Source organism: Orycteropus afer, unplaced genomic scaffold (genome assembly GCF_000298275.1).
Source record: "Orycteropus afer afer isolate SDZICR_OR568_19922 unplaced genomic scaffold, OryAfe1.0 scaffold00363, whole genome shotgun sequence".
In the NCBI taxonomy this organism is placed as follows: domain Eukaryota; kingdom Metazoa; phylum Chordata; class Mammalia; order Tubulidentata; family Orycteropodidae; genus Orycteropus; species Orycteropus afer.
The window spans coordinates 2,479,073-2,501,120 of NW_006921950.1; the positions used below are offsets into that span (position 1 = coordinate 2,479,073).

The 22,048-nt window shown below is 39.9% G+C and overlaps 1 protein-coding gene across 1 annotated transcript in view; it reads right to left on the reverse strand.

Annotated features, from left to right (window-relative positions):
• Nucleotides 1-22,048, reverse strand: part of SLC9A9 (solute carrier family 9 member A9) — a 1,057,350-nt gene that overhangs the window by 1,030,712 nt on the left and 4,590 nt on the right. The window contains exon 2 of the mRNA XM_007952889.1: nt 4,539-4,741. Within this exon, the coding sequence (XP_007951080.1) occupies nt 4,539-4,741 (203 nt within the window). The remainder of the gene's footprint in view (nt 1-4,538; nt 4,742-22,048) is intronic.

Here is a 22,048-nt window from a genome sequence, read left to right on the forward strand (position 1 = left end):
TTTTAGAGCCTATCCAGTAGTATTGGGAATGATAAGCTATCAGGATTTAGGGTCAAGTGCTGTGGGTCCTGGTTCTGCCTCTGCTCTGACCAGTAGTGAGACCCTGGACATACCATATAACATCTCTGGAAGTGAATTTATTATCTGTGTGTGCACACTTAAGATTAGATAATATGTCATATTTATTCATACCTCTTTAGAGTGCTAAAATTCTACCATCTCCATGAGGATGTTTCAAATACTGCATATTTCTCAAGGCATATGTGTTTAGCCAAGTTTTTATACTATCTTTATTCATTTACCCATTCACCAACAATTCACCCAGCATGTGTCAAGCATTGTGATAGGCTTTGGGTATGCATTGGCCATTAAAAAAAGACATGGTCTCTGCCCTTGTGAAGTTTACAGTCTAGTAAACAATAAACACTGTAAGTATGGTAATAAGCAAGCAACCAAATACATATAAAATTTCAGATGGTGCTAAGTGCTATGAAAAAAATCAAACAAGCAAAATATAATGTAAGAAAATACCATGAACAAGGCATTTCTGAAGAGCTTGATAGTCAAAGGGCAAGAGTAAGAGCATTTTAGGCAAAAAGAATGAATGGTATGTATAGGAGTCCTGAAGCAAGGAAGTGTTTGGTGTGTTAAAGGAACAAAACACAAAGGGCCAGCAGTAGGACCGAGGGTAAGAAGCTCCTCACTATTTTCACTGAATTCAACTCAGTCAGTGGTTCCCAAACTTGTCTGCCCATTAGAATCACCTAGAAATAAACTAAAAATTCCAGAGCTCAGGCCAAACAAATGAAATCACAAATTCTAGGGGTGGAACACAGGTAGCAGTAATTTTACTGATTAACTGCTTGCTTTTCTCATCTATAAAATGAATGGCTTCAACTGAAGCAGGTCAGGTTTCTTTCTTGCTTTCCATTATTGATACTTGTCCTTGACTCTAACTCATGGTGACCCATGTGTGTAGAGTAGACTGGCTCCATAGACTTTTCAAGGCTGTGACTTTTTAGAAACAGGTCACTAGGCCTGTCTTCTAAGGTGCCTCTGGGTCAGTTCAAACAGCCAAAGATTTGTACCACCCAGGGACTCCTTTGCTTTAATACCTTAATCAGGTCACAGCTCTGATCCAGTGTAATGGGAGTTTCCCTGGCATGTGGCCTGCATCACCTTTTAATTTACAAAAGGTAAAAGGAGAGGGAAGCAAGAGGAGAAGGGGGCAACTGACTACCACCAAGAAAAAATAGCTGGGAGCAGGGTGCATCTTTTGGAACCAGGGTCCCTTATCACTAATCTCCTAGACACTGAGAAAGATTAATACCAAGACACATGGATGTCTACAAGAACACCAGGCCTACAGATGTTGAAAGGAGACAAGGACCATCCCCCAGAGCTGACAGAGTGAGAAAGTTTTCCCCTAGAGTTGGTGCCCTGAAGTCAGACTCCCAGCTTCCTAAACTGTAATAGAACAAATTTCTGTTTCTTAAAACCCTCTACTTGTGGTGTTTCTGTTACAGCAGCACTAGATATTTAACATAGAGGTCAATCTGTTCAGAGAAATAGCGTTACTTAGAAATGCAGAAAAATGGGTAGGAGAATGGGGAGAGAAAGACTTTCTTAATTTTTCTCCATGTACTAACCAAAGGTGAAATTGAAAAGTTTGTTCTAAATTAAAACCCTATATTGCTAACAAGGCCATTTCACAAATTGCTTGTTTTAGAATAGATTATTTTTCCTGAAACAGGAGGATCAACTGGAAGAGATGATCCAAAAGAGTAGTAGATCCAGAAATTATTATTTAATTTGTTTTTTGTGTGCTTAAGTTTGTATTACTAACTATGCCTGACTTAGGCTAATATTATAATTAGCTTGACTTTCTGGAGCCCTTATCACCTGCCAGAAGGAAGTTGATCTGGAAATGTACCAGTGAAAGATAACGTGGAAAAAATTACCACAAGTTACCCAAAGTATCTTGAATGTGAAAAAAATGGCACACTATATACCTCCCCTCCCACCCTAAATCCCTCTAAACTGGGAAAAAAGAAGAATATTTTCAAAAGAAAAGTAAATCCACATGGGATGAAAGAAACGAAAACTCACTTCTATATCATCAAGGAACTTCTCAGCTCTAACCCAAAAGGATCTAGAATAAGTCCTTATTCTTGTACCAGAGTATGTGAGTGAAGTTTGTTGGAAAACCTTTTCTTTAATAAAGAATTCACTTAGACCAAGAATAATCCAAGGCATCATTCTTGATAAACAAGACACCACATAAGTAACCTCACCTGTTTTCTGACCCAGTCCTGAGATCACAAGGAAGTTTTCCATCAATAACTGAAGGAGTTCACAAATTTTCAATAATAAAACCATTTTTAAAACATGAGTTACTTCACATTTTTTTTTTCTATTTAAAAAATAACCTTTTCTAACTAAACTGATGGAATCAAGATCTGTTTTGATTGACTTTGTGTCCGTGTATTTCTAAACAGCCAAGTGGTCGATAGTTTGTGTTGCCAGCTACAAGCCAGTGATCCTAGATTAAAATTTGCAAGTGGAAATTTTTTAATTCCCCTCCATTTTCCTTTTGGCTTAAGGAATATTTTAATCCAGTAGTGAGTTGGTAATACGTGCAGTGACACTTAAAACACACATGTAAGGTGAAACTCCCAAGACTATGGCCCATAGTTACCCTTTGGGCCTGGAAATGAACTCACTCCTGTGGCTTCCAGTCAAATCGTACACAGACACGTAAGGTGGACATTTACACCAGGTGATACACTCCTTAGAACAATCAACCATGGGAGACCAGAAGGGCAGTATTTGCACAGGGAGATAGCTCAGAGGGCAGGAATGCATAGGAAAGAAGAATGCAGGGAAAGGGTAACCACAGGGAAGAAGTGGGAAAAGAGCTGCTACATTATGGAAATTTCAATCAATGTCATGAAACAAAATGTGTATGAACTGTAGTATGGAAAATGATTTTGCTCTGTAAACTTTCACCCAATTTTTTTTTTTTTTTTAAATAAAGAAAACACATTAGTAGTTCATGGAGACCAGGCTACCAAGTAATTTTATAGTAGATTATGCCATTTGGAAAATATGATTACAAAATGGCCTTAGTTTTTGATGGAATAAGATAAAACCAAAAATATTCATCAAAAAAATAAACGTGAAAACTTGAATCAAGTATTATGAAAGGTAGAGTGAGTGGAATTATTCTTATCATTTTACCTAATATTACCAAAAACAATTATATTAAAAATATTTCTCCCCAACTTCTAGGAAAAAATATAGACAACTGAATTCACAATAAGCATGTAATACAAGAAGGTGTTAACTCCTTAGTCAACTAAATTGTTCCAATGGTGTGGTATTGAAAGAGAAGAGAAGATTACACACAGGTATGTGTGTGTGTGTGTGTGTATGAATAAATTACATATAAATCCCCCCCCAAAAAAAAATCCAAGACTGTTGAGTAAATTCCAATGCATAGCAACCCTATATGACAGAATAGATCTATTCTATAGTCTTTCCAAGGCTGTAATCTTTACTGAAGCAGACTGCCATGTTTTTCTCCCATGGAGAGGCTCATGGGTTTGAATTGTCTACTGTAGTGGTAAAGTTTGTGTGTCAACTTGGCTGGGCCTGGTTGAGTGGCTGGGCAGCTGGATGTAGTATTCCCCATGATGAGACTGGTAATCAAATCCACGATGGAATATACTGTGAGCAGCTGAGTAGCTGCCTTTGGCTATGTGGTCTGCTTCCCATACGTAAGAAACAGTTTTGGGAATGGTCTGTAGCTTATGGCATGCTTGAGCCCTGCATGTAGCCATGTCATTGTTCAGAAGTCTGCTATGCTCTGCCAACCTTGGGACTTTCTATGGACTTAAATTAATGGCTTGCCATGTGGTTTGGTAACATTGGGGCTGTGCCATTTTATTTGTCAACCTTGGGCCTGCTAGGCTCAGCAGCCACTAGTTGCCTGAGTGAAGAGATGTCTCTAGCTTCAGTGGGCCCTGAGCAAGAGGCAGAGCTTAAGCCCAAAGGGTTGAGGGGCTTTCACACAGCCCCTAGAGCCTGGCACTTTGAACTTGGACTAAAAAGCCTCCAAATTGTAAGAATAAACTCCTGTTTGTTAAGGCCATACCATTTGTGGTATATTCTTGTCAGAGCGGCACTAGGTAACCAGAACAGTGACTTTTTGCTTAGTAGCCAATTACTTAGCCACAGTGCCACCATGGTTCCTTGCATTATGTGTAGAAACTCATACACACCTAGCTGGTGCCAACAGTTTGTGCTTGACTACTAACCTAAAAGTTTGCAGTTCAAGCCTACCTAGTGGTACCATGGAAGAAAAGGCCTGGTAATGTGCTTCTGTTATGACTACATCCAAGAAAACCCTATGGAGCAGTTGTATTCTGTAAAATATGGGGTTATCATGAATCTGAATGGTGGCAACTGACAACAACAACATACGATGCAATTATTTATATAGGAAAACAAAAATATGTGATCAGAGAGGATCTTACCTTTTCAAGTATAGCATTGCCTTGGTGAGGACTGATGTTGTGCTGGCTTATTTCCCTCTTGTATTTATATTCATAAACTTGGTCAGTGATATTGATCAGCAGAGTAGATGGACTAAAGGCCAGTTTTCCACAATCATAGACAGTTCCACTTTCAATATCAGTTGGTGCTGTAGCGTATCGTAAAATTAATCCCATTATGAGGCCTAAAATAAAGAAAAAAGAATTGCACTGGAGGAACACAATCTACAATGTGTTAGACGCTGTTAATTATATGATTTGGAAAGAGTAGAAGTGGCAGGAGAAAAGGTTGGGCCATTGCGTGGTTTAGAAAATAATTCACTTTCACAGAGATCGATTCAATAGATTATATGCTTAAAGCACTTGCAGTTGACACTATTGCTTGAATAGTCAGCATATGTTCCCCCTCTTTTTTCTTCCTGAAGGACCCACAACTTTTGGAGAGAAGAGTTACTTCTCCCATCCATCAGGGTTCTTCAAGAAAACTCTTCTGTGATATATACTGAATTGTCTAACTAAAGAGATGAAATTCCCCTGGAGAATGTTTCTGGTCCACAGATCAAATTTATATCAGCACATGATCTAAATCAGACCATTCAGATTAAAAGGAAGCACTGATTTTTCATGTTTAGGGGGAAAGATAGTCTTGCTTTCTCCCTCCAAAAAAGTTCAAGGCAGTATGCTTCTTCAGTTTTTCCTGAAGGTATCTTGTACCCATGAAGGGATCCAGTACAAAAACAAAGACAATACTTTAAGGATGGCAAAACCACAATATGGCTAGAACCAAATGACAGGTACATCATTGAGCTTCTAAAGCAACCTACTCAAAACCACCCTAATTCTAGACTTCTTGTTATGTGATATTATATATTGTAGTGTAGTGAATTGCCTAAGATGGCCCTTCTAAGCACAGTCCTTCATTTTATGACGTATTATAAATCTTAGCCTGTATGACTGTTTTAGGTGGGAGATATTTGGGGTCCTGCCTTGGGTATGACTCAAGTCACCACAATGTTTCCTTGAGAGTATATGTGATAGTTGGGGTTATGTGTCAACTTGGCTGGACCACTATTCTGAGTAGTTTAAGCAATTGTGATGTGGTTATCCCATGATGAGATCGGATGTGTATGTTGTGGGCAGCCAATCCATTGAAAGGAGTTCCCTAGGGGTGTAGCCTGCTTCCAATATATATATATATATGGACATCCTGGGAAAATAAGAGACTCCTTTGTGGATCTGGATCTTGTTGTACTGCTTACAACTGTCTGTGAGTGAACAATTCACCTTTCATCCTGGTGATCTTTGATTCATCATCTGCTGGAGTCAAGAGGGATATACTGCCTGCCAACATTGAGCTTGTTAGCCCCTACAGCTACTTGAGTCAGAAAAAGCTTCCAGTTTGATGTTTGATCCAGGAACTTGGGATTTGCCAGCTTCTAGAACTTTGTGAACCATTTTCCTAAGATAAATCCTTCTCTCCCTCTCTCTGTCTCTCTCTAAACTTTACTGGTTATGCTTCTCTAGAGAACCCAGACTATCACATTTGGTAGAAGTAGTGGTTCTAGAGAGACAAAATCACAAGGATGGGTTTCCTAAATTGGTTCTCATCGATTCTGTTTTGGTTCTCCAATTTGATTAGTTGTAAAGGCTCTGGTAACTCTGCCTCCATTAGTAAAGATGGCCCTGCTAATCTGTGGTGTGGGGTGGCAACATTAATAGGAAAAATAGCACTACCAATAGATCAAGTATTTTTGAGAAGTGAGGTACTGGGTGATCGCATGTTTGATACTTTTCTGCAATTTTGTCAGCATCAGGAGTATAAAGAAGATGTTTGGTTGGTCCAATTTATGCTAGACAAAGTGGTAAAAGAATGAGATGATTTCAGGGCTGCTGAGTCACAGCTCAAGTGCCACATAAAAGACCTCAATGTTTCCAGTTGTGCCCTGAAAGAAAGCCTTACTTCTTCTAAAAACAGCTGATATTGCCGAAAACTAAACCCAGAGTCTTATTGTAAGGGTGGCTGAATTACAATGCCACTTGAATTGCCAACCCAGAATGGTATCTGAAGTTAAAGTGAGAGCATTGATTGGGAAAAAATGGGATCCTGAAACCTGGGATCGGGACATTTGGGCACAGTCAGGAAGATGATTCAATTGTGTTGAATCCCTCCTGCCAACAGCACCATCCCTCCCATCTGAAGGGATTACTATAAAACAATTATCCCTTCCACATCCATTTGATGGGATTAACCCAACTGTTACTGCTGGGTCATTGCCTTGAGGCAGAGGCCATGGAAGATATTGATGAATGTTCTCAGGAACAGCCTCAACTACCCATTGTTGCTGCTAGACCTATAACTAAAATTAAGTCCAAGCGAGCCCCCAAAGATGAAATACAAAGTGTGACTAAGGAAGTGGTAAGCTACACCTGAAAAGACCTACTTGATTTTGCTAACAAGTACAAACAGAAACCTGGAGAACATGTGTGGGAATGGCTACTGAGGGTATGGGATAATGGTGCAAGGAATGTAACATTGGATCGGTCTGAGCTTATTGATTTAGCACTACTAAGAACAGACTTCATTAAATGTTTCAGCTTGAGAGGTTAGGAAAGGATGTAATTGTTTATTTGGTTGGCTTACTGAAGTATGGATTATGCAGTGGCTTACTGTAAGTCAAGTTGAAGTACCAGACCTGCCTTAGTATAATGTAGAAGAAGGTATCCAGAGGCTTAAGGGAAATTGGCCATTAGAATGGATTTATCAGATTAGACCCCTAGACTAAGAAATGGAGAGCCCAGAGGACACATTTTTTACCCCTACTGTGAGGAACAATTTGTGAGGGGAGCCCCAGCATCCTTGAAGACTGCTGTGATTGCTATTTTATGTAAGATGAATTTGACAGTGGGAACTGCCTTAATTGAACTAAGACACTTAACTATGATGGGGCTGATTGCACCCTGTGGTGGTAGGGCCCAAGTGGCAGCACTTAATCAACAAAGATAAGGTGGATATGGTTACCATAATGGACAGCAGAGTCAAAACAGTAATCAGAATACTCTGACTCATGTAGAATTACGGCATTGGCTACTTAGCCATGGTGTTCCTAGGAGTGAAAATACATGGCAAATCTACTAAATATTTATTTGATCTGTATAGACAAAAGAATTCTAGGTCATATGAACAGCAGTCTAGATTGAATCACCAGAATACATGGCCTGTCAATCAATTCCCAGACTTGAGTCAGTTTACAGACCCACAATCCCTTGAATGAAGGGGAGGCCAGGTCCCCTTGAGGAAGGACCCCACTACATTGCCAAAAATTTATAATGTCAGTCTTTCTCCCAGCCTTCCCCAAAGGAATCTGAGGCCTTTTATAAGAGTAACTATTCATTGGGGAAAAGGAAATAATCAGACTTTTCAGGGATTATTAGATACTGGCTCTGAACTGACACTAATTCCAGGAGATTTAAATTGTTACTGTGGCCCACCAGTCAGAGCAGGGGCATGTGAGGGTCAAGTTATTGATGGAGTCTTAGCTAAGGTGCATCTCACAGTGGGTCTAATGAGTCCCTGAACCCATCCTGTAGTTATTTCTTAGTTCCAGAATGCATAATTGGAATAGATATATATACTGAGCAACTGGAAGAATTCCCACATTGGGCCCCTGACATGTGGAGTAAGGGCCATTAAGGTAGGAAAAGCCAAGTGAAAGCCATTAGAATTGCCTTTACCTAGAAAAACAATAAACCAAAAGCAATACTGCAACCCTGGGGGGACTGCAGAGATTACTGCCACCATCAAGGACTTGACGGATGTGGGGATAGTGATTCCTACCACATCCCCATTTAACTTGCCTATTTGGCCTGTGCAAAAAACAGATGGATCTTGGAGAATGACAGTAGATTATCATAAACTTAATCAGGTGGTAACTCCAATTGCAGCTGCTGTTCCTGATGTGGTTTCATTGCTTGAGCAAATTAGTACATCTCCTGGTACTTGGTATGCAGCTATTGATCTGGCCAATGCCTTTTTCTCAGTATCAATTTCAAAGGACCATCAGAAGCAGTTTGCCTTGAGCTGGCAAGGCCAACAACATACTACCACAGTGTAACAACAATGCAACACACTGCCGCTGAGTCAGATCCAACTCATACCAACCCCTTCTGGGGTTTCTGAGGCAGTATCACTACAGAAGTAGATTGCCCAACCTTCCTTCCAAGGAGTAGCTGGTGAGTTTGAACCACCAGCCCTCTAGTTAGCAGTCAAATGCCTTAGGCACTAGGCCACCCTCCTCTATTACAGTATATATGTGAATTATTCTGGCAGAGTTCTCCCTCTCTACCTCTGGATCTTGCATTTAGTTCATCATTATCTTGCCCCTGGACTTGAGACAGCAGCTTGTCATATGACCTGCTGATTTGAGTGTGCCAGCCCCTGCAACCACGTGAATGAGAAGAATCCTCCAGACCTATGCCTGACCCACAGATTTGGGACTTGCCAGCCTCCCTGTTTCCACCACTTTTAAGCCATTTTCTTGGCAGTGTGTGAGTTCTGTGAGACTGTATAGCAAAAGGAACCCTAAGATGAGAGGGAGAGTACTGAGAGGAGGAAGAAGAGTTGATGTTAGAGATGATGGAGTGGATAGCAGTTTGGAAAAGTTGGACATTTGGGACATCTTTAACCTCTGTTTCATAGGGACCAGCCTATGAGCATTTATTATTTGAGCACATATTCTCTAATTTTTCAAAAAAAATTGAAAGAAGTTTCTGTTTATCTGCAGCCAAGTGTATTGTAATGATTCAACAATCTATTTAGTGAAAAGATGAACCTGAGTGATACACCTTGACTTTTAAGATTATAAACTTCATTAGCATGCTCATGGCAATCTGATAACTGTAAAGTCTTTTCCCATTTATCAGCTAGATGGGGGTGGAATCCAAGGCCCTTGATATAGGTATACTCACAAGCCTTTAGGAGCCTGGGTCTCTGAAACACCAGATGGAGGAAACCCATCCACCAACCAGAAATAACAGCTTTGTATTGTTAAGTGAGTGAAAAAATAACTTCTGTTGTACAACAACACTGATTGGTATTTCTGTCTTAATCATCACTAGTGATAACTTCATTAATACAATATAAAACTACAGATGTAAAAATTCAAGCCTTGAGTTGCAATATTGAAGGAGGATTCTATGGACAAAATAAGGAACTCTGCTGATGTAGTGCCTAAGGCATTTGATTGCCTACGAGAAGGCTGGTGGTTCAAACCCACCAGCTGCTTCATGGAAGGAAGATGAGGCAATCTACTTTTATAAAGATTTACCATCTTGGAAACCCAATAGGGTGGCTATGAGTCAGAATCAATCCAATGGCAATGAGTTTGGTTTTAGTTTATGGGCAAAATTTTGAATGGTGCAGGAAACATCAAAAGAAGATAGAAAGAATTCACAGAGTCACTGAATCAAAAAGAATTGGTTCAACCATTTCAGGAGGTACCATATCATCAAGAATCAATGGTATTGGAGAAAGAAGTCCAAGCTTCACTGAAGGAACTGGTGAAAAACAAAGCTCTAGGAACTTACGGTGGCATAGTGCCTAAGGCATTTGACTGCTAACCAGAAGGCTGGTAGTTCAAACCCACCAGCCACTCCTCAGAAGGAAGGTTGGGCAATCTACTTCCATAGTGATACCACCTTGGAAACCCAAGGAGGGGTTGCTATGAGTTAGATCTTAATTGATGGCAATGCATTTGGGTTTTTTGGTTTAGGAACTTGTGGAATACTCACTGATATATTTCAACAAACAGAGGCAGCAGTGGATGTGCTCACTCATTTATGTCAAGAAATTTGGAAGACAGCTACCTGACTAATAGACTGGAAGAGATCCATATTTGTGCCCATTCCAAAGAAAGGTGATTCCACAGAACATGGAAATTACTGAACAATATCATTAATAACACAAATAAATTTTTGCTGAAAATAATTCAAAAATGGTTGCAGCAGTAAATTGACACGGAACTGCCAGAAATTCAAGCCCGATTCAGAAAGACGGGGAATGAGAGATATTACTCATGTCAGGTGGATCTTGGCTGAAAGCAAAGAATATCAGAGAGATGTTTACTTGTGTTTATTGACTATGCAAAGGTATTCAACTGTGTGGATCATAACAAATTATGGATAATGTTGTGAAGAATGGGAATTCCAGAACAGTTAATTATGCTCATGAGGAATCTGTACATAGACCAAAGGCAGTCATTCAAACAGAAAATGAGGATACTGCATGGCTTAAAATCAGGAAGGATGTGCACCAGGGCTGTATTATTTCACCATAATTATTCCTTCTGTATGCTGAACAAATAATCCAAGAAGCTGGACTCAATGAAGAAGAACATGGCAAAAGGACTGAAGGAACACTCATTAACAACCTGCAATATGCAGATGACATAACTTTGCTTACTGATAGCAAAGATGGCTTGAAGTACTTAATAAAAGACTACAGCCTTCAGTATAGGTTATACCTCAACACAAAGAAAATAAAAATCCTTACAGCTTGACCAATTAGCAACATCATGATAAATGGAGAAAAGATTGAAGTTGTCAGAGATTTCATTTTACTTGGATCCACAATCAATGCCCATGGAAGCAGCAGTCCAGAAATCAGACAGTGTATTGTATTGGGCAGATCTGCCACAAAAAGTCTCTTAAATGTGCTTAAGAGCAAAGAAAGCTAAGGTGTGCCTGACTCAAAGCCATGGTATTTTCGATAGTCTCATGCATGTTAAAGCTGGACAATGAGTAAGGAAGACTGAAGAAGAATTGATGCATTTGAATTGTGGTGCTGGTGAAGAATACTGAAAATACTATGGATTGCCAGAAGAATCAAGAAACATGTCTTGGAAGAAGTACAGCCAGAACGCTCCTTACAAGCAAGCATGGTCAGACTGCATCTTATGTGCTTCGGTCATATCATCAGAAGGGACCAGTAACTGGAAAGAATATCATGCTTGGTAAAGTTGAGGGTCAGCAAAAAAGGTGAGACTCTCAATAAGATGAATTGACACTGTGTCTGCAATGATGGGCTCAAGCATAGCAAAGTTTGGGAGGATGGTGTGGAACCGGGCGGTGTTTCATTCTGTTGTAAATAGGGTTGCTGTGAATTGGAGCTGACTCTATGGCACCTAACTACAACAGCTAAAATACATAGCGCCTTCAGAAATCTGGTCTACTTAGCTAGTCCCTAGTGGTGTAAAAAGAAAATAAAGAGAAAGAGGAAAAGAGAGACAAAGGAGAGAAAATCTACACAGCAGACCATAGGCAAGTGTCAGCTCCTAAAGAAGCTAGTATGTTGTGCTAAGAAGCTCTAATGTTTTTAACCCAGAAAGACTTTACGCTGGAGAGTAAAGCAATCAGATTTTCATATAAGAGATATCACTTTGATAACAATGTGGAAAACTAATTAGAGCAAGCAATGAATATTAAAACATATTTTTTTAAATCTCACTTATTTTGGTTGCTAACCAGAAGGTCAGCAGTTCAAACTCACCAGTTGCTCCACAGAAGGAAGATGGGGTATTCTACTTCCATAAAGATGTACAGCCTCGGAAACCCAATGGGGGTTGCTATGAGTTGGAATGAATTTGATGGCAGTGAGTTTCTGAGTTTTGACTCTAACATTTAGTTCTCTTTGTGACCAAGAAAAAATAAACGGTGGACTTGTAAACTTATCAAGTGCTTGATCCTCCACAGAACAGTGGGCAATCTTCTGTGCAGAGCAGTTGAATGGCTACAATAAAATTAGTCAGGACAGAAAAGGGAAGACACATCCTTTACACACCAAGTGGTTTAGGGTGTCTGCATGAGAACATCACTTTTCCAATACTCTCTTCCAAGAAAGGATTCATTTCTAAAAGTTATAAAGCAGGCACCATTAATGACGCTGTGACCTTTGCTTTGTACTCAAGCAGGTTACAAAGAAGGAGGGCACAGATATTAAGTTGGATCCTGAATGAAAACAATGTTTTCATTCAAAATTTCAATTATAACAAACTTGATGGGTGAACCACTTATTTTTGCAATGCGCTTTCAATGATACATCCACCATTACTCCAAAAACAGGGGAAACAAGTATTTATCATGATGTGGGTGCCTGTACCTGAGCCTCTGTGGTTAAATTCATACAAGGCCTAAAGGCTAAATGGCCTGACTGACCCTCCACACCAGTCCTGGCTCCAACGTTAGAGAAGAGACACACTGAAGTTAACAGTGGCTTACAACCAGAGGTGACTAGATGGAATGGCCATGAAAATGTGCCTCTCATACAGCTCTCCCACTGCGAGAAGGGCACTTGACCATTGCAGCCAGTTCCATCCGTGCTTTAGAATATCACATTCAGGCTGAGGCCATGCTCCCATCAGCTTCTCCTAGCTAATTACTGAGCACAGCAGGGGCACCAAGGCTGAGGGATGGGTACATATCTAATGGGCAATTTTGGCTCAAGGACACCAAACAGCTTTGCCAAACTCTTCTTAGAAATGGCATTGTGGCCTAAAGTTTTTCCTACTTAATCTTCCTTCCTTCTCTCTCTATATAGGGATTGGGCCTGGATTAAGATCTGACTGCTGCTCAACCTCCTGTGGCTCCCTCCCCATTCCCTCAAAAGAGTTCTCCCCAATGCTTCTCCTGTACCACTGATATCTTCCCATCATCTGCTTCTTGGAGGACCCATATTAACACACTACCCAAAAGACTTTGGCCCTGCTTTTCCTCCAAACCCAAGAATTGAGAGTAATGGACAACTTAGCAGACAGGAAAACCCCAACCTCACAACATTTCTGGTTAACAAGCACATGCATCCATGCATGCACCCCACCAAGGCAGTAGCAACTAGAAAAGCCTCATTTATTAAGGGCCAGACAGTTATCCACAGATCCTAATGATGCTTTTATTGCCAAAATGTCCACTCAGTGTTTTTGCCACATATTGACTGAGATATGCATTGTTGAGTTAACTTACTCTAGCACCATACTGTGAGAGAGTAAACCGAAAAAAAAACCCACTGACATCGAATCTATTCTGACTCATAGCAACCCCCACTGGGTTTCCAAGGTGGTAAATCTTTACAGAAGTAGATTGTCCCATTTTCCTTCTCCAGAGTAGCTGGTGGGTTTGAATTGCCAACCTTCTGGTTAGCAGTCAAATGCCTTAGGCACTGTGCCAGCAGACCTTCTGTGAGAGAAGGTGACAGAGAAAGTAGGATTGTTAATAGGAAAAGCTAGTGAAAGGGTTTTGTTTATTTGTTTTTTTTTTTTACATTCATGCAAAAGTACAGGACATAGAAAGCACCAGTCATTTGCATGGAAGGAAAAAAGGAAACTGGCTTCCGTGGCTAAACTCACCACTCTGATTGGAAAACCATGAAACTATGACCTTACCCTGTAGGGGAAGAAAGGAGAAAATACACCCCAGCCAGGTAGAACAGGTAACCAGTATACATTCACACAGGCCTGGTCCCCATAAGTACTTCACTGAGATCTGCCCATGCCAGTTGATGGCATCACCTTCTGTAGGCAGAAATTCTAGGCCCTGTAAGTCTAGACATGTGGGCTTCTGGGACGGAAGACCTGTTCTAGGGGCCTCTGTGCCTCCCTGTTATTCTGACTTGTCTCCAACAGCACGCAAGCCTCTCCAGAGCTTGAAGAACGACTTAAACGTAGAACATGCATTTGCTACAAGGTCCCTCGCAAGTCCCAGCCCTTCTCATGCCTGCTCTGATGGAGGCTGTACTCACTGAGCACCCTCATCTTTGAGTTGTTACTGAACTTAACAATTGTTGTTGTTGTTATTATGTGCCATCGAGTCAGACCCGACTCATAGCAACCCCTCCTTGCAATTAGAAATCAAAATATTAGGGCCAATGTTAAAAAAAAAAAAAACCCAAAACTCACTGCAGTCGAGTTGGATCTGACTCACAGAGACCGCTGCTTGAGTTTCCGAGGCAGTATCACTATGGAAGTAGATTGCCCAATCTTCCTTCCGAGGAATGACTGGTGGGTTTGAACCACCAGCCTTCTAGTTAGCAATCAAATGTCCAATATTATAAAAGCTTATATGGTTCAGTATAATTTTGAAGACCTTGGCTTTGTCTCATTTAATAAACAATGAGATTATTTAAGGCAGAAAGTGTATATAATACTTCATTTCTCTTCTTCTATAAAAGCCAAACACTTTGAGGAAAATTATAGTCCAACTTATTCTAAGTTCACAATCTCTCTCATAGTCAGAAGAAAAGGATCCTCGAAGTCTGCATAGTCATTTATCAATATTTGTAAGTGTCCTGCATCATGCCAGACACTATGATGGCTCTGTCCTTGCAGCCCTTTCTATATCACTCTTGTATAGCAGGTACCTAACCACACAGCTGATGCTGTGGGGTTTGTGAGAGAAGGAATGACAAAGGGAGGGAGGCAGGGAGGAGGAAACAGCCATATGAGTCACCAAAACAAGCAGCATTTAGAAATATGAGTCTTGTTTTCTAGACTGTCTCTCAGTCATTAACTATTTTGAAAATATGAGAAAACTCTAGTCACTCACTCATCCTGCTTTCATGCCACAGGCATAATAGGACATTACTCTAAGACACATGTGGGGTTATAAAAATGAATTAAAAAATGGATCCATCCCTGTCATGAAATCTGGTGAGACTCCCAATACTATGGCCCTGGAAAACATTCTGTGCCTGGAATAAAACTCATCCCCAGGGGTGGGCTCTAAGCCCAATAGTTAACAAGATGTACACGCAGACCACTCAACCCAGGATGATGCACCCACATACTCTATGGTAATACATTCCTTAGAGCAATAGACCATGGGACACCAGAGGAGCAACACTCAAATTGAGGAAATGCAGGACAAACAAGAGTACATAAATATGAGGAGCACTGGGGGAGGGTTACAGGGTAGGTAGGGGAGGGGACTGGGTTAGGGTTGTACATGGCGAATGGGGAATGCAACTAAATGTACACATAACGCTGAATGTAAAACAATCACTTAAAATTAAAAAATTAAAAAAAAAATGGATCCATCCCTAAAATATTAAAAAAATCTTCATACATCAGACCCCTTCTTCCTGCCCAATCCTGTGATTCTGGTTTCCAGCAAAAATAAGGTACAGGCCCTCCTTGTAGATGGTGTTTCCTAAAATTCTTACATTAAACTTGCATCTCATAACTAATTCCCCTTCCATCTTATCAACAGTTGTTTTACATGATGTGGAAGCATTTTTCTTAAGGGCCTTTTCTTAGAGGAATAAGGGTGGGGATTTATTTTAAAATAAAGGAATGGTGCCCCCAAGGAGTTACATGATACAACAAGCTCAGTTGTTCACATTTATTTAACCATATTGGTACAAAGGTGTATATTTAAATGCTGACATCACATTGGGGAGAATTTAGTTGTTTAAAGCAGATGTAGTTAATACATGAAAATAGTAGAACTGAGTTCTGTAGTTCTTTTGATCACAATGCATTGAGCGGTTACCAAGGATAATCTGGATAAATAAGGCATTCTTCCTTCCCTAGAACAAGAAAACAAATTCTTAAACTATGTAATATTACGTAACATTATATTTCAACTTGATAGATATATCAGACACTATAGATCACCAATCCTGCATCCATCCTTCCTTTCACCAAAGCCTTGATTTGTTCAGTGGTACACCTGTCCCACACAGATATGTACTCAGGGTAAATTGGCCTTACTCTAGTTCCAGGGATGTTCCCGTTCCTCTTGCAGATAATTGGTTCCAGAATGAGTATTGTACTCTATTCTCGTCAATAACAGGTGAAGGTAAGACAGCTAGGGCACTTCTTAGAGAAGTTTTGATATTCTCAGTGAGAGAGACAGCAGGGATGAGCTCTCTTCTTTTTCTGGGTATTACTGGACCTGACTAGGACACAGTAGCTTCCATAGCCATCTTGCTGCCACTGATAATGAAGTCAAAACGAATAGCAAAGCAGAGAAAAAGAACAACCTGGTTCTTAACAATATCAGCCAGCCTTGAAGACTGTTCTTTTCTGGACAATAATGGGAGGTAACTAATGTCCTCATTGCTTAAGTCTGCTTCATGAAGTTAAAGTCTCTATTATTTGCTGCTGAATGTATTCTCAGAAATATGAAAGTTGTTTTTGTTTTGTTTATTCCCAAGTGCATGTATAAAGTCCTAAGAGACTCTAAAGAAGAGACCAACAAATCCCTGCCCCATCTTAAGGATGAGTAGGCATTCTCCATGTAGAGAAAAGGGCACTGACTTTCTAGGGAGCAGCATAAGGAAATAAATGAGCACAGTGCTCACCAGCCACATGAAGCAGTTTGGGAAGCCTGACTAGGGCAGCTGAGATAAAGAGTCCCACGCAGCAGAGGAGCAGAGAATGCTCCAGAGGGAAGGCAAGAAGGTCTTGAGGAAGAAATGAGTGAGCTACTTGTTGCAAAGCAGAGAAACAGCATTGGGAGATGAATACCTGAAGGGAGAAAGGAGAACTGAGATAAGGTGGAGGCAGAGAGAAGTAAACATTAGAATTAGTTTATATTTATATGAGGTGCTATGTAGAGAGTCTGAGCAGAGAAATGTCAAGGTGACTGAAACAAAATAAAGCCCAAGTAACGGTATCCTTTACCATTATTAGGATTTTTTTTTTTTTTTTAATTATGGGAGATTCTTTCAGGCAAGGAATCTGTGATGTTACTATTCAGTCACTCAGATTTGAAGAATATGAACTAGGGATTGAGATAGGGGGACAAAGAAGAAGGAAATGGCATGATAAATATTCTAAGGAGATCAAATCAGTGTATAATATTTCTAACCTGTCTGTGAAAAAATATTCACAAACCTAAGACTTGACTGGCATATCCAAAATTTTATACTGTTTATTTGATATTTATTCACCCCTAATCTAATCAAAGTCTTTGAAAGCATATTGATTTAGAGAAATGACATGGGTTTGAATTTCAAAGTTCTAAATATCTTTCCTCAAGTTTTCCTTTTTAGCAGCTTAGTTTTTCCCTGAGATTAGTCAGGGATGAAACAGAAAGCAAAATTGTACAATGCTTTCTGGTTATCTTAGAACTTTTGTTCTATACTCTTCTAAACTCAAAGAATTAAAGGAAAATGCGGGTGTTGCTAAAAAGGACACAATTTATTGCTTTGTGCTAGCTCATTATCAACTTGCTTTTGGGGAAGAAAGGATTCTTACAGAACCAGTCTGAGGCACATGACAGTAAGAGCAACCCCGTGGCATTCCAAGGTGGAAAGTGGTCCATGAAGCTGTTCCACTCTGGGATGCCTTATTCAGACTTTCTATCCTTTCACTGAGCAGGGTCATGATATGGACAACACAAAAGTCTTAACCACTAGAGTCTCCCACCAGGGTGGAGTGTCCAAGGTTCACCGTCCATCAGTGGTGTCATATCCAACATCTCACACACAGACACACACACACACAAAGACACACATTTACTGCATAGGACTGTAAGATTCCTACCTTGGTTTCCTGATATAGAATCATATATAACTTTTTCTGGAAACTATCTCAGCCACTAGCTTATATATAGCTAACATCCATCCCTGCAATATCCTAGCCAAAACCAAACCAAACTTTTTGCCATCAAGTCTGTTCTGACTCCTACTGACTCTACAGGACAGAGTAGAATTGCCCCATGAGATTTGCAAAGCTGTGAATCTTTGGAAAGACTGCTATGTCTCTGTCCACAGAGTGGCTGATAGGTTTGAATTCATCAACCTTTCAACTAACAGCTCTTAACCACTGCACCACCAGGATACTTCCCTAGAAAATTTACAAAATAATTATCGAGATAGAAGTATTTTACTATATACATACTGAATAAAACAAATATATGTCTCTCTCTCTCTTTCTCTCTCTCTCTCTCTCTCTCTCTATCTATCTATATATATATATATATATAACACAAACATAATGTAAAAGTCAATTTTTCTTTTTCTCAAATCAGAGGTGGAGATATTACAAACTATTGTAGATAGTAAGAAAGGGATGGGCTCTACAATGAGTAGTAATTATCTCTCAGAGGATGATAGGGTACAAAACAGAAAAGATAGGAGGAAATATGGGAGATGGTACTAGGAATTGCTTGTTGAATTTTATTTTCCTAGCAAAGTTGTTCTCAAATGTTAGCACAACAAAACCACCTGGAGGGTTTGTTAAAAAAAAAGTTTGTTGGGCCCCACTCCCAGACCTGATAACTCTGTAGGGCAAGGTTGGTGCCTGGGAATTCACATTTCTAACAAATTTCCACCTGGTGCTGATGATGCTGGTCTGGGAATCATACCATCAGAACCACTGTATTATAAGACAATAGTTTCTATCAATGTAAGTGCCATCACAGTTTTGAATTTCATCAAAATCCATGTCATCTATAGCTCATGCATACAGGTTTCATAATGTATAGGGAACCCAGAGGGATAATGAATGACTCTATCTTCAGTCTTTCCAAAATTAAACTAAGATATGTTCAAAGTCTATTTTGTATGATATGCTTGAATAAGGCACAGCCTCTTCTCAATCTATTTGCAGTGCTGCCACACCCATTCTGGCAGCCACAGGCACCCAAACCCATAACGACAATGGACTTGCAACACTGCTTTCCCTGATGCTGCTCCAAGTGTTTCCTGGTCAGGCCTCATCATTTTCCATGGAATATTTTAACTCCAGCTACTTGGTATGGATGTGCTTTCACAGTACTGTTCTTACTCTTTCTCTTATACTGGGCTTTTTGCTATAGATAATATAACATTTCTGAGGCATGAAGGCAAAAGACAAACCTTTCTAACTCCCTCTCCCCCACCAACCTTTCTCCATCAGTGATTTCATGAGAGTTATGTATCTAGAACAGAGGGTTGAGAAGACAACTCTGGCCAAAGTTTGAGAACACTAGCTTTCAAAAATGTGCTTTTGCCAATTATTCTATGTAGCCTTGGCCAAGTTGTAAATTTTCTGAGTGTCTGTGTCCTTAGCTACAAACTGAAGATAATGTTTATTTTGCATGGATCTTGTAAAGATTAATGATAATTATATAGCTAGATATTGCAGGTTTTATATTTCTATTATAAACTTCCTAAGGTACTGAGCCCATCAGCTGACACAGAGTAGATGTTTATTAAATAAAGGCAACTATTCTAGGGTTAAATATGTGATATAAATGAAAGAACATCTGTTTTATAGTCCTGGATTTGAAGCATGGTCCTACCAGTTACCAGTATGTTCTTTTAGTTCCTTGAGTCTCAGTTTCTTCATATGTAAAATGTAAATAATACTATCCCCCCACAACACACACACACACACACTCAGGTTTATGATTCCCAGTGGCTATCTGAATCATAGCTTTGAATTCTAGCTCTGCCATTTACTAGATATGTTACCTTGGGCAAGTGACTTAATTTTTTGGTAGCTCAGTTTCCCCATCTATAGAATGGTTATTGTGAGGATTAAATGAGTTGATATATGTATTTAGAATAGTACAGTTCACATAGTAAATGCTATTTGTGTTAGCTATTTTTATTATTATATGTCAACTTTTTCACATAACAGATGTTTAACAAACATTCTTTGTGTCCCCACCTCACTAAGCATATGATTTTATTCTATTTAGACAATACATATAATATCTAAATGAATAATTTGAATTATAAATTAACTTTCCTGACAGGAACACTCATTTATTAGAGCCCTACAGAGGAAATCCTTAGAGGCACTATAGTAGCTCATGGTTAAGGGCTTCATCTGTAGCTCCTTTGAAATTCAGAAGCATGGCAGAAGACCTATTAATTTCTTTTACTAAAATCAGCTTTTCAAACACCTACAGAGAGCATATGTCTCCATTTCTTCTACTATTCTACCCATTCTCTGGCAACTGTCTTATAGCAGGGAAAACCTTGCTCTGGTCTCTGTAATTCCTTAAAATGAAGCTTTTTACAATAAGGAGATAAGGTTTAGTACTTTGGGCTCCTAATCCCAGTTGTCTTTCCTGCACAGACACACAGCGCCATCCAGTCAGGTCTGACTCATAGGGACCCTTTCTTAGGTTTCCGAGGCAGTACCGCTATGGAAGTAGATTGCCCAACCTTCCTTCCTAGAAGTGGCTAGTGGGTTTGAACCACCAGTCTTCTGGTTATCAGTCAGATGCCTTAGGCACTATGCCACTAAACTAGAGCCATTCTGGCTTTCATAAGGAATGTGCCCACAGATAGAGTCCTGAATAGGCAGCCAGCCCTCTCTGTTCTGATAGTGTAACTTGTTCTTACTTTTCAGACATGAATTCTGTCCAGTTCAAAATTCAGACTGTATTTACTGAACACTCAATACAAAGTTAGAGTTGTTGTTGTAGTTATGTGCCATGGAGCCGGACCTGACTCATAGTGACCCCTCCTTGGGTTTCTGAGGTGGTATCAGTATGAAAGTAGATTGCCCAACTGTCCTTCCAAGGAGTGGCTGTGGGTTTGAACCACCAGCCTTCTAGTTATCAGTCAAGTGCCTAACGCACTAGGCTACCAGTGCTCCCACAAAATCAGAGTAGTACCTCTGAAAGAATAGTAAAATAATGTTAACAAAAATCTTGTCCAGGAGAAAGGACTTGATATCATTATACATTGCAGGTTTCTGAGAAGAAAATGCTGATGTAGGCTAGAGTGGCTGAGAGGTGATGGCTGAAGTCAGCCTTTGCCTGAAGTTTGAGGGATGTGAACAATCACAGACCACTGCAGTTGGAAGGGAATTTACTGATTTCTTCCTTCCTTTTTTTTCCCTCATTGTACAAATGAGAAAATTAAGGCCAAAGGTTAAGTCATTTGACCAAAGTAATACATCTAGCTACTGAAAAAAAAAATCATCAGGATTAAAACTCAAATCCCCAAGAAAGTGCCCGATGCTTGCTCCATAAAGTAATGCATAATGCCTTGGAAGGATCTTCCAGGCATGGAAAAGGGGATGGAGTGGGAGTAAGCATCTCTCATGGGCCTAATACTCATGGAGCAGGGCTGAACTGGCAAAGTCAAGTAGGATGGAGCCACACTGGGTCCAACAACCCAATCTTATCCTAAAGAACCTCAAGAAATTGCTAGGATAAAATTAATGTTTTAAGAGATATTTTTAGGAAATATAGCTTTTTAAAACCTTGCTCGTTCACTATGTCACCATATTTACTTTAAATTTTGAAAAAAAAATGCTGTTGAATGAGTTAAGTTGGTTTATTAAAATGTTAAATATACTCTTAGAGGACCAAAAATATTTAATATGCCATTGTTGTTGTTGTTGTGTGCCGTCGAGTCGGACCCAACTCATAGTGACCCCTCCTTGGGTTTCCGAGGCAGTATCACTACGGAAGTAGATTGCCCCATCTTCCTTCCGAGGAGTGGCTGGTGGATTTGAACCACCAGCCTTCTGGTTAGCAGTCAAGTGCCTTAGCCA